General features: G+C 41.0%; 1 protein-coding gene across 1 annotated transcript in view; it reads right to left on the bottom strand.

Moving 5' to 3' along the window:
• The window catches only part of bcas3 (BCAS3 microtubule associated cell migration factor), a 304,969-nt gene that overhangs the window by 22,964 nt on the left and 267,427 nt on the right, over positions 1-14,578 (bottom strand). Inside the window, exon 23 of the mRNA XM_046388328.1 lies at positions 7,524-7,700. Within this exon, the coding sequence (XP_046244284.1) occupies positions 7,524-7,700 (177 nt within the window). The remainder of the gene's footprint in view (positions 1-7,523; positions 7,701-14,578) is intronic.

The raw sequence follows: 14,578 nt of genomic DNA, 5'->3' as shown, positions 1-14,578 counted from the left end.
GTTTGGACCACTGCATGCTAGGTCATAAATAATAACATTTTAAGAGGCAGTGCAGGCCAGTCATAAGGGTAAGGCTATTTAGAAACACACACACACACACACGCACACATATATTTAACCACATGTAGATATTAGGCAGTTGATGAAAAAATATCCAAACACACATGCACAAATAATTGCAAACACCTGTGCACACACACACCCAAGTACAGACCTTGCATGCATATCCTGCTAACACGTGTATATGTAGGGTATAGTTAATAAAATACAGGCCCACACATGCAATGACACATTTGCACATACATCTAGTGCATGCATGCACACACACAAGGACACAAGGGTATATTCACACATATCACATACAACACATCAAATATCAACAAATGTAATGGGAAGCAAATACACAAACGTGTGGTTCCTTACATACACACACGCAAGTGTACAGAATGTCCACTACAGACACACACATGCATAATGTACAAAAATAATATAACACTCATACACACACACATACACACAAAGTGAGAGAGAGAGAGAGAGAAATGTTCTAAACCCTTTGGTGCTGATAAGACTCCCCTAAATATTTGTCTCGAGTCAAGCGTTGAGAGAGCCAGCTGGGCTCTGTGCTGTTCAGTCTTACTATTATTGTTACTATTATTATTATTATTATTATTCTTATTGTTGCTCCAAGTTTCTTTGAGCTTGGATCCAAAAAGCAGAGCTGGTTATGACCCAGTGGGTGGTCCCCTGCGCCCTTAACTCATCAATCAACCAAACTATACCCAAAACACCCAATGCTTATCGCAGCAACACGAAAAACAAATTGAGCACGATTAGCACCAGGTGTACAGGATAATCTAGTTTCACGCTATGAGTTGTGATGATACTCTGAGTCATGGATTATCAGTTTAGACTCATATCAGGATGATAATAGTGAAGCTCTTAGACACAGTGGCATCCAAATTATAAATGAAGTTTAATTTACAGTAAAAGCAATGTAAAAATAAAACAGATCTCACAAATAGCCTACTCTTAATCAAACACAGCTTCATCATCAGATCAAAATTAAACAACAGATGAATGAGAAGGACAACAGCAAGTTTATTTAAAAAAAATGAAGAAGCATTATGTTGTGTTGACTTAAAGTTGATGTGTCGCATAATGACTTCAAGCAACGTGTTTCAAGCAAGCTGGGACAGAGGCAACAAAAGACTTGGAAAGTTGTTGTTGCTGTTTGCAACTTAAGATTTATTTAAGACAAAATTTTAAAGTTTGGTTCAACAACTAGACATACAGGTGTCAAAATAACTAATCCACTGAATGACCAACTATGATACACTACACAGGAAGAAGAAATTTTGGCCTTGCCTGTTACAACTTAAATTTCATTTGCGGTGCTCAAAGAGTTAAGAATAGCATCACAAAAACTCAGCAGCCACAGATGGAGTGGCTAAGTGGGGATAATGAACCAATTACCTCGTGTACAGATAGGTCTTCTGGACTTGACAGAGGGTGAGACACAGACTCCACTTTGTTCAAGGTCATAACCAACAACAACAACAAAAAAAATAAAATAAAATAAAAAGCCTAGGTAATTAGCATTTCTTCACCAAGTTTCAAGGCCCAGTTCTGGTTCATGGCCCTAGGGTTGGCAACAACAATATTAAAGCACCTGTGAATACCCTGGAAATACTGATTTATATATATATACGAGCATTAAAATTTAGGAATTGGTTACTTGTATATGAAAGTTGGCTCTGATATGGGTACAATTTGTCCATTCACCCAAACAGGACACTTCATTTACATATGGCTTTGCCAGACAATGGATCCATGTTGAACTAACCTATGCATTCTTATAACTGTTGTATGAAAATATGGACACTGGATTTAAATATCAGAAAAGTCACCAAAAAAATCACTGCTACCAACACCGACATGGCTCAACACTGATCTGTAGTGGACTGAATCAAAAATGTCTCAGTGTAACCACAAAGAGCAGCTTAACCTGTCGTGAGTACGTAGGTTTGAATTTGCATCATATGTCAAAAAAACAACAAAGAAACCCAAAAGAAACCTTATTACTTTATAATATTTGTACCAACGACCATTAGCCCATTGTGATGGGGTAATGAAGTAAAAAAAAAAACCTCAAGTACTAGTTCAAAAATTACTTTTTACTTCACAACCGTTACCTGACAGCTTTAGTTACTTTACAAAATTAAGATTCTCACACACAAAACATAAAATATGATGCTTTTTCATTTTCACAGTATTTCCAAGTACAGCTAAAATGATTAGTCGATTAATCATTTGATAATTAAAAAATGAATTGACCAATGACCATCACAGTACTCAAAATCAATTCAAGTTTCCATCTTCTCAAATGTGAAGCCTGCTGCTTGTCCTTTATTACTTAATTTTAGTTTTTATAATATACTGTAGAGGTTTGCACTATGGATTGGACCACAGAAATATATCATTTAATAGAAAAGATAATCAGCACAGTAGCCCATAATGAAAATTGTCATTCACTGCAGTCCTATACAAAGTCCTTCAAAATGAGTTCCATGGAAACCAACAGTAAAATCCTATTTTCATATTAATGCATGAGTCAGAATAATCTAATGAAACCATATAGTGTACAAGAACAGGGACACAGGGTCACAAGGGACATTTTACTTCAATGAGTATTTTCAGTACTTTTCAGTATGTTTTCCTGATTATACTTACATACTTTCAATGAAATATTATTTTCAGTGTAGGACTTTTACTTGGGAGTTTTTTTTTTAACCGTGTGGTATAAGTACTTTTACTAACAAATCTGAGTACTTCACCATGTCAGGTACAAAGTGGAAACATTAAGAATAGAAATTAGAGACAAAGCTCCGTTTATCTGTCCTCCATGGCTGATTAACATGACACCAAAGTCACTCAGCTTGTTATGACTTCCTGTAAATTGTGTCTTTCCTTGGAAAACTCCCCTGACGCACAGTACGTGACACTATGGCAATAGGCACTCAGCACCAAAGATGGACGCAAAATAAAAATAGCCTACCACTTTAAAAAAAACTGCATATGTTGAAATGACATGATGCGAGTAAACAGACATAAAAAGCGTCATTGTTCCTCAGCCAGAGCTGCTCTCAACCGAGATACACCAGGTTGTGTTGAGCAGTAGTCCACTCTCCATATGGCTTCAATGGAATTTATGTTGGGCAGGCACCAATAAGCCAAATCTAGTTAGCAACATTATATCATTGGAGCCAAATCTAATTTCAGCCCCAGTGTGTTTTAGTCGTCAGTGACTCTCTCTCTCTTTCTCCCTCCCCTCCTCTTCTTCAGATTCGTTTCTCTCCCTCTGTCCATCCGTCCATCTCTCTATGTGAGTGTCACCTGCCCTCCGAGCTGGCGACGCTGGGTCTCGGCCTTAGCGTGAGAGCCCCATTACCCTGACTGGAGGCTTTGTTTTCCCTGTGAATCTGCGAGAGAGTGTGTCTGCGTGCGTGTACGTGTATGTGCTGGAGGAGAATGCCAGAGAGACGGCGATTTGTTACATCAGCAAGCATTCCAGCCGCGAGATCCCCTCAGTGTGTGAGTGGACACACTGAGGGGGGGAAATGTCTTGTTTGTTGTTGTGTTTCCATCCAATTCTATTTCTGTCAATTGTCATACAGCAAAACTGTTTTGTAGAAGAAAAACCCTGTGATAAATAGCAGTGGAATTGCAAAATGACAGGCTGAGCTGAAACTGGTTGTATATAAAAGTTTGAGAAGTTTGCGGAGCATTCACGCAACAGTTGCATGAAAACATATTACAGAGAAACAGATCAAGGGAATGTGTGTACAGGTAAGAGAGAGAGAGAGAGAGAGAGAGAGAGTGTGTGTGTGTGCTTGCAATTATTTTCATGGACAATGTTAGCAGCTCAACTGTGCTGTGTGATTTCTAAGCACTGGGGCCACAGCTCCCAGCAAATGGAGACACTGAGCAAGATACCATCTGCCTCTGCCCATCTATGTCTCACGCCAAGACACAGACACACACAGACCTTCAGAGAGCCTTTACACACACCATACACAGCTCAATTCGCAACGGAAACACTTTGAGTACACATATATGAACATGGAAACCTCGGGAACTGTAAATAATTAATTGAATGCCAAAACTTTGTCTCTTGCTTTAACCCAGGGAGGAGTGTATCGTGTGTGGATAAAATGTGGATGGGATGACATGTGGACTGTTGCCTTTTTCCAGGGGAAAGCCACAGGAAATCAGATCTTCCATGTCAGGGCCAAGAAGACGTTTTAAACATTACTCCTGTGTAGGAACACCACACTGAATAAGAAAATGAATGAAATGCCTGCTGCTCCAGATCACAGTATGCTTCATTTATTCATCTGTTGTTTAAGGTCTGGAGTGTGAATAGGGCTGTCGTGTACACAAGGTTAAGATTCAGTACAGCTTTCATCAATAGCAAGGTTTAAGAGTTTGAAGTCTGGATAGTCTGTGTCTTTCATGTTTATGTTCCCTGAAAGACTGAACATATGTGTGCTGTAAATACACAGACTATGACTCAAGACTCTCAAGTCAAAATGCACTGAAAACTCTACTTGGTTGTTTCCTTTCTGCTCGTGTCTTCTCACGAGATGGAGTCACACCACTGACAAACTGTACAATTTGCTCTTTCGGGAAATCTGCATCGTTTGCTTTTGATTTGGCTGTAATTTGATATTTACATGTGGTTATATTTACTCTAAGCTTACATTAAATTACACATTTCTGTCTTACTACAGTAAGGTTACCGCCCATAATTCATGCAAAATCCTCCATGGTTACTACGTATGCTGATTGATATAGTATTTAGTACCTTTTAATTTAGTAATTTAATGTCGCTCATAGTAAATACTAATGCTGCTAAGACACTTTAATTTTCCTGTGTGGTATCAGTAAAATTATAATAGTTATAAATTTTTTTTTAATCCCAGTAGGACCACCATGGGGCATGTGTATCCATGTGGAATCTGATCAAAAAGTTTTACTAAAAATACTAAATATCAAGGGCCATGTGGTCACATTGTTTTATTTGTCCAGGATTTAGGGATTTTTTTGAGATATCTATCTATATTTGAGATATCTGCCTGCAATTTTATTTCACAGCATTGAAAAATGACACCAGCAACTTCTCTGTTCAGGACTAGTGTCTCTGTTATTGTCAATAATAAGTCAAATTTTTTTTTTCCAATTCCAAGTCCAATGAGTTGAGACAGACGGAAGATTTTTAAATCTGGGCAAATACAATCAAAATGACGGTATCTGTGTGGTTTGGTGACACTAAGGGTACATTCAAAAATACAGTATGTCTTTTGTAATTAGTATGAACCAATCCTTTAAGCTCTTCCTGCAGAACCAGTTATAAACCGATTAGTTGGGTATAAAACAGGTAATCAAACAAACTGTATCCATCCATCATCCTGGAATCAAAATGGACAACACTCACTCATAAAACCCCAACTCCTGACCATCCATGTCACTCTCCTTCTTACAGCAGACACTGGACCATTTCCTAAATGTTACAGTGCAGAAGTGCTGTGCTATTAGATTACCCTACAGAGACTGAAGCCTCTCTGTCTGTATGAATGGATGGAGGAACCAACAAGTCCATCACATTCCCTGTGGATGATGTCTTCAGCACAGCTCAAGGCACAGGAAAGTGTGTGTGTGTGTGTGTGTGTGTGCGTATGTATCACTGGTGTATTTTGATGTAATGTGATCAGTAATGAATTTTGTGTTGCATTAAAGGGGTGGAGGGGGGAGGTGGGAGTTGAGATGCAATGCGATGGGGGGGACAAGAACAAGAGGCGACTGACTACTAGTGTCCGGGAGTCTCCAACATCTAATCTAATGAAGAAACACGGGGGAGGGGGGTGGGGTGGTGTGGGGTGGGTGCAGTAAAAAAGAGTGATGAGGCGAGAGAGAGAAAGAGAGAGAGGGAAAGGCTACAAATGAGGTTAAGTCCTAACAGAGAGAAAGAGAGAGGGGAACTGGACTGGATATGGCTGGGATGGTTGGGGGGTTGATAGTCGATGCTAAATCCATTAGGGCCTTGTGACCCCCCACTCTACCCCTACCACAACACCCTCCCCACCGCACCCCACCCCTGTGGCTGCCTCTGTGGAACTACCCCCCTGCCACACACACACACACACACACACACACACACAGACACAGACACAGACACACACACGCACACATTTAAATCAAAGGAACTCTTGTTCACTTAAGGAGGGGGGAAAGAGAAAGAGAGAGCACTGCCGCTTCCTAAACGAGTTAACCATTTGGACTGTCAGGGCCAACGGCATGTCTGCTGCACACACACGAGGAAGCAGACACACACACACACGACACACACACGTGTGCGCGCAGGCAGGCAGGAAGCCTAAAAGCAAGGGGTGTGCAGATATGCCAAAACTTAGTACACACTCACATGCACACACACACACACACACAGACACTCAGACAAGCAGACCATCCTACTAGTGGTTGCCTAATCCATCACTGGACCTTGAGCTGGCAGCACTGTATACTGGATAATGCCATAGTGAGGAAGTCAGGCTACCTAACAAGACACTTAGCTGCACTGGACACATTCATAATGGGATTTATTAGAACAAAAAAACAGTGACCCAGATGACCAGTGATGAGTCCTGTTTGTGTGTGAAAGCATCAGGACACACAGTGCTACACGATCTACCAGGATTTAATGTAAAATCACCATAGTCAGGTGCATAAAGCATCTTTCTTTGATACCAACAATACCGCATGGAGGATCAACCCAGTTTCCCCCGGGGATCAATATAGGATTCTGATTTCCTTAAATCTCTAAAGGTTTTCATACAACTGCTCTACAAAATTATTCTGAAGTCTGATGTTTGTCTTCAGCAACAAAAACATGTCAGAGTAGCTGAAGCACTCTCAGAGGGGACTTCCCTTGACAAGAGATGAATATGTTTTTCATGGCTGTACAGACTGCAGCAAGAACAATGTGTGAAGATGTGAAGGAGGCAAACTCTGTGGAACCTTTATCTTACCTGTTATTCCTTTTTGGCTACATTTGTTGCTTCAGACTGGATGACATTTCAGATCAGATTTACTATTATTTTTATTTTTTTATTTCTGGAATTCATGCAGTAAGAAAGGCATTTTCTCTGCAATTAAGCTCCCTTTTCTTGTTTTTTGCCCAATTGGTTTTCAAAAAGCACACTGTAAAATCAACAACAGTGTGTCTGATAAAAATTAAACTGCAATAATCTTAGCAGAAAAATGTCACAAATGTCACAACATCTTTATATTTTATCAGGACTGTGAGAAAGACCTCAGTAAGTGACCCAATACTGGGTCTTTTTGAAATCTTGTCCAGCAGCTTTAAGCGTAACCCTTGGGTGAAGTTTTGTTTGCATGTGGACATATATGCCTGTGTTTACTTGCAGAGGAATGTGTTTCTGTGCTGTCCATTCTCTACTGACCTGTAGCAGATCCTACGATATCCCTGGAGGGGGACTCAGACATTGCATCAGCGAGTCTCTCCCGGAGGCCTTCGTCGGTGGCGTCTGCCGAGCCGACGTTGTGCCGGGGAACGCCAAAGCTTTCAGGCCAGCTACCACATACTTCGAGCAGGGTCACTCCACGCCCGTCAAATGGACCTGCAAAAACAAAACAAAAAAATACGAAATGATTTCTGATTCCACGGCTGCAAACTCAGGTATGGGCACTTTTAATTGTCACGATGATATGTATTGAGCAATGCTCAATGGGCCATGCTTTTGTATGTGCTGTAGTTATGAAATATTCCTCAGGTTAAGCACACTGCCTAACCAGAATGCTGCTGTGGGTTATTCACACCAATTCTGCTGAATGCTCCCTGCATCAACAGGTCCACATTTTCAGACTGTCATCTGAGCATTTATCATACAAAACCCTTTGAGACATCATACATAATATTTTAGTAACTAACCAGCAAAGCTACGATGCAGGCTAGAATTTCTTAACACAGAACAACTCCTCTGTCTTTAAACGGCTTTGCCAAATTTAACATATTTTTATTGTAGGCTAGAAAAAATAAATAAACACAATAAAATATAAATAAGACATAAACGAGTAAATAGGAGAACGTTCTAACTTTTATTGCTACATGTATGTACTTTACATCCAGTATGTGTACATGTATACTATATATTTCATTAGAGACATTCCTGTAAAGCTAACTGCAGAAATGAAATGATGCCCACGTCTTCTGAGAGACTGGGCCGAGTCAGCAGTGCAACATGTTGAACAGATCATTGATATGAATGAGTGATGTCAGAAGGGAAACTATGAGGAAAACATGAAGCAGAAGCAAAGCGTTTAAAAACTCGAAAACTCTAGACAGGGCAACAAAAATAGAGATTTGCAGAATATGCTAATATTTAAGTATTAGATGGTAACAAAGCAGCTGACTCATAACAAAATACTGATGTGCTGATACTGTATTTTCACAGCAGGGTGGTATATATATATGTTGCATCTTACTTATGCTTAATACGTGGGTTTCAGTGGCTCTTCGTCTCCCATACTAAATATACCAGCCAAACCACATCACAACATAAATCAATTTACTACATGCCAGTTCAGCTGGAGTCCGGCAGATCAGCTGGTTTAAAGTGACAAACACGCACGCCCGAACGCAGGCACACACATGTGCACGCACACACACAACACCTAACAACTTGTAAGCACAACACAATCTTCATGCCTGTCAAACCAAATCCACACAGACCTACACTGCACCTTAATCTTTTCTCCTTTCTGTCTGCCGTAATTTCTGCAATCAGAGAGATCTTGCACTTTGGAGCCAGAGAGTCTGCAACCTGTTTCTCTCTCTCTCTCTCTCTTCCTCTCTCTCTCCCCCTCTGTGTGTGTGTGTGTGTGTGTGTGTTAAGCCAGCCAGGCAAGCAAGCATGCAGACTCTAAAACAACTGGTTTATTCTATTAGTGCATTCATTTGACTTGGTCACTGTGCCTGCCAGCACAAAGAGGTGATAAAGCCTGGGGGGGCGGGAGGGGGGGGGCTGTGATGTTAGTGAAATGCTCCTGTGACTCAGCATGCTGGAAATCAACTACACAAACACATAAACACATGACCTCACAGCTTCACTTTCTGCTTATCGTCATCATCACTTCAAGTCTGCATATCAGCTCTTAGTGGCACACTGATTCAAACAAGCATATGATCTTCATAATATCATTGTGACTGTGAGTGTTCAATGGTGCGAAAAACCTGCATGCACATCTTAGAGGCACAGTCAAACATTTAGAGAAGCATACAGTCAGGGGAAGCAGGGACATATTTATCCTAGCTTAGCACAAAGTCTGGAAAAGGGGGAGAACTGCTAGCCTAGCTCCTTGTACAGTGAATTAAGAGACACTTGAATGGCCCAGGAGGATTGACTGGCGACCAGTCCAGTGTGTACCCCGCCTCTCGCCCGTAGTCAGCTGGGATAGGCTCCAGCTCCCCCGCGACCCTGACGGATAAGCGGTATAGAAAATGGATGGATGGATGAATGGCCCAGGAGTGATTAGGTGGGATCTGGATGATATGACTCCTGTAACTTTTCATTACATTAATCATCTTTTTTGACAAGTTATCAAGTGCTTGGTCCTCAAATGTAAACGATAAATGCTAATAGCAATTTTGAATTTCTAAGCTTATTAAAGAAAACTTCCTGCTTTTTTTTTTTTTATCCATTTATTTTTCTCTCTCAAACACAGAATAATGTTGCTCTTGTGGACTTGTGGGTAAAAGCTCAGTGAGAAGGCAGACAGGATGACATCAAAGGAGAGAGAGGAGACCAGTACAGACGAGATCCTCTTTTCCTGGAAAGACCAGCATCCATTTGCACAATCTGTGTCTGTGTGAGTATCTCTGTGTGCACTCTGGAAGGACAGGAAACATGGTTGGACACAGATTGTAAATATGATGGTTGAGGCACCAAGACCAATACTGAAGTATTCACTTTCTGGCTCGACAGTTATTTATTTGACAATGTTGCAGTTTGTTTCATTAATTGTAACTTGCTGTTGGAAATGCTGAATAATATTCATATCACATTACTGCAATGAATGCCACGAGGGTCCGATCAGGATGTGCTTCAATCCGATCATCCTACAACTCTGCTCACACACTAAAACTTGTGAGCATAGCTTTGAAAAGGGTGATTGAATGAAATTTTAAAATATGTAGGCATGTAAAACCTCTGCCAAATGGTCAGCTGGAGGTTTTAGTGGGTTGAGTCTTTGTAAGTATTGAGCCACACTTCACTCAGTAACACTAAGCTGTCTTGTCCAGATGGGCCTTTACTGTTACACAATTCAATTCAGCCATGACAAAGGCGCACGCACGCGCACACACACACACACACACACACACACACACACACATTGGTTATCTAGCATTAAATCAACCACCATACAGGACATAATAACATCAAATCACCTCTAAGGCAAAACACAGAGTTGTTGTGTGACACACATGCACACACACACACACACACACACACATACCTAACAGGCTCTCGTGGCTGGTTTTGATGGAAGGCCTGCTGGAACTAAAGGAGAATCCTTTGAAAAAGATCAATCCAACACACACACACAGTTTGCTTCTGAAGTGCAGCAAAGTTATCAGGAAGCTAAGCTGTGTGTGTCTGAGTGTGTGTGTGTGTGTGTGCGTACGTGTTTATATGCTTTTGGAGGTCGGTCAGTGTTATCACAGTAGGGAGCATGGAGGCCCGTGCAGCCTCTCGCCCCAGCATTAGCACCTGTCACTGGCCTGTAGCGGAGCTGAGATTGGCCAGGCCTTCGGGTACACACACACACACACACACACACACACACACACACACACACACACACACACACACACACACACACTAGCACACTAGTCAGCTCTCTCTGATAGCCGGTGAGCCAGGCAGATCAAAGGTTTTGACAGTGGTGGCTTTTCTGGATGATAAGAGCTTGGCAGAAGGTTAGGAAGAGCTTTAGGTTTATCAGACCAGGCTTTGCCAAATATGAGTATTTGAAGGCCGATACTGATAGCTTACATTGAAACACTGAAACTACTAATGTTTTACAGACGTGCTGATTCCACTTCATGGCCATTTTTGGGGATGCAGTTTGTGGTGCTGCTGAACTCCTCCTTGAGTAATAAGGAAGGTGTATGAGATGTATGTATGTATATGCAAACAGCAGTAGCAATACTTCAATCATTGTAATATACAATACAACAGTATTAGTATTAGAAATGTGAGCAGAAACAAGGATCCTCAAAAGTCTGGAAGTGTCACAGTCAGTGTCTGAGCTTATGTACCCACTGTAGATTTGCAGCATGTATCTCTCCTTGGCATCCATATGTGTTTACTGACTTTTCCTCTTTTTCATTTTTCTCTGCAAATCTTTGGAAATGTGAGGATGTGATGTTGGCAGGAGGAGCATGAGGATTCAGAACACAACATGGCTTGTTTTTTTTTTTCTCTCCCTCCATCATGTTAAAACCCGACAGGATTAAAAGCCACTCTCCACCCAGCTGTTAGTCCCCACATACTGGCCCTACTTATCCCTCCAGCCAGTGCTACTTTCCTTAAAGATTTAATCACACTACGCTGGTGTGTGTGTGTGTACCTTTACAACAGGGGCTTAAGATGGTACAGTAGGGCAAGAACACACACATCACACATGCACATCACAATTGCCTCTCAAACACACACACACACCAGTATCAATGCTCCTCCATAATACTGTGGTCATTTAATTTGCTGATGTTCACTGAAGTCCAATAAAAAAAAATCTCTACAGCAATTTAAAAATTCAAAACCTGAATGCTTGGTTCATATTCTGCTCAGCATCTTTATACTGACATGTCAGTTTACAGAGAGAGAGGTTTCTTCAGATGTGCTGTTCATTTTGACTTCTTGTTATCGGGGTCATGAGCGTAACTGTCCAGGTAAACACTTCCTGCAGGGTACTGCATACCATGTTCTGCAATTTTCAGTATCTAAGCTATCTTCATGCCAATCTGACACGTTGTTGCCAGAACTATCAATATTTTCTAACTGTTTCTGGTGACAAAATGATCCTTGAAGCTGTCCAGCAGTTCCTGCTGGACCAACAATATGACGGAGGCTTGATTTGACTTGTTTCCTTCAGAAACTATGCTGGATTGCATAAAAGGTTATTCCACAACCTTTTATGCAATCCAGCACAGTTTCTAACAAATCTGAGTGAGATTCTCTTGTGTACTACAGTGTAGACACTTGTTTGAAAATGTAGACTTGTCTCAAAGAAATGCTTCCCATATAGCATCTTTAACTGTACACTCAGTCTAGAGGTTTTTTTTTCTCTGATTCTCACAAGGATAGCGCTCACACACCATAGATGGGCACAAACACACCACACACACACACACACACACACACACACACAGGTGTAGGGATAATGTTCTGAGGCCTCATGCCATTGTTTCTGGGTTACCTGTGTAGTTAAGTCCCTAATGCCTGGTTAATGCTAATTCAATTAGACTTTAGTGCGAGGGGGCTGATCAAACTAATTCCTTTATTATGGGGGCTGTATAATATGTAATGATGTGTGTGTGTGTGTGTGTGAGAGAGAGAGAGAGAGAGAGGGAAGGGTGGGAGTGTACCCAAGTGGTGTTACTGGGAAGTCAGGCACTGGAAAAACAGGAACAGTCTGTTACTAAAAAACAGATCGTAAATCAGGTGGTAGATCAGGTGGGAACTACCACCTACAGCGAGCTTTTATTATTACGATTTTGCTTAAAACGCCTCTAAAATTTGATCCAACAAATTTTCAACAAATCCTGTCCTTGTCATGTGAATTACACTTTAGTTTTTGTTAAGATTGTGCCAGAGAGATGTCAATCCAACTCTATGGTCACTTAAGAGTCTGCTTAACGGTTGTGTTGCATTGAAATAAACTTTAGAGATTATACTGGAACCTTCTGACAATCTTATACTAACAGTCAAAGGTTAACGTGATAACCACAACAACAACACGCTTGTGAAAAATAGACGCCAGAAAGGAAATCATGAACATTAATTCGTTTCACTTCTGCATGTACCCAGGCAAGCAGGTTGCGCAATTTACATCCTGCCGATGGTTCAGGTTATTCAGCTGATTGACAGCTGGAAGCAGTAATGTGCTCAGAAATGAAGCAATCCACTAACAGCGGCAGTGCAGAAGAAGACCTAAAAATCATGGCTAAAGGGTATTTTAAAAAAATAATATAAGTTGACAGTGGATGCTTAGTTCAGTATATGAATGTCGTATGTTGCAGCGTCAATAAAAACGCTCCCTCGTTATGTTAGAAAATAATGGCATTGGATTATTTCACAAAGTGTATTTGCTGCTGTAGATGACTGCAGTTGTAGATGAAGGTCATTTTTTGAACACAGGGCTGGATCTCCACACATTACAAAGAAAAAAAAACAATTTTCCATCAGCATGGTTTTATGCAGCTGTGGACAGGACTAACCTCCATCATATCAGAGTTAGATGGTATTGAAAGGTCAGTGTATGCTTGGTACATTAGTCTAATCCTATACTGTACGTATACTCCAGCAAGATGCTAATGCATAGTACAGTAATTCATACTCAAGTACAATGAGACAATTCATATGTCACATAGATAACTTGACAAAAACACACTTTTAATAGACTTTCATTTGCACGCACACACTTCTATGACTGTGCTGTGAACCCTTACTGACATCCCTTCAGGCTGTGTGTCTGTATGTGTGTGTCAGAGAAAAACAGAGAGCGAGAGAGAGTGTCTCTGATATCCTCAGGGAAACACTGAGAGTGCTAGCTAGCTGGCAGAGTAGGTTTGTGGTGCAGTGCTAGTGTTAATGGAGATGTAAGCTCACAGGATTAGCACCCATAGGTAGGTGTGTGTGTGTGTGTGTGTTCTTGACAGGCAGGGCCTTTCTTTCATTACATTAAGGCCAGTGCTTCTAAATCATTTACTCCCTTTGCAGTCTCAGTGGTGTCAGCTAAGTGTTAGTAATCCCCATCAATATCAGGGTCTGCCTCAAGGCACTTTACTCACTACCACACACACACACACACACACCAAAACATATGGCATTCAGATATGAAGATGCATTAACCTGTAAGCAGTTAATTGACAAGTTTGCAGACTAACCCAATACACACACACACATGCACACACACACACACGCACACACACACACACGCACGCACACACACCCCACTAAGCTAATTCAAAGCATGTCAAATTAGAAAGCAGCACTGTGCTTTGCTCACTATTAGGTTTAATGCTTTAACAGCAAGCTATGGCTCATATGTGTCTGTCTCAGCACCCCTCATTCTCTCTCTCTCTCTCTCTCTCACACACACACACACAGACTCACACACAGACTCACACACAAACAGTGACTTCATTGAAGTCTTAGCATAACCTTAATATTTGTGTTCAAACACTAAAAAGAACTGCCATGTATTCCCAAAG

This window comes from Scatophagus argus, chromosome 5 (genome assembly GCF_020382885.2).
Source record: "Scatophagus argus isolate fScaArg1 chromosome 5, fScaArg1.pri, whole genome shotgun sequence".
Lineage (NCBI taxonomy): Eukaryota > Metazoa > Chordata > Actinopteri > Scatophagidae > Scatophagus > Scatophagus argus.
The sequence above is the reverse complement of the archived record's forward strand: the minus strand, read 5'-3'. Positions and strand labels throughout refer to the sequence as shown.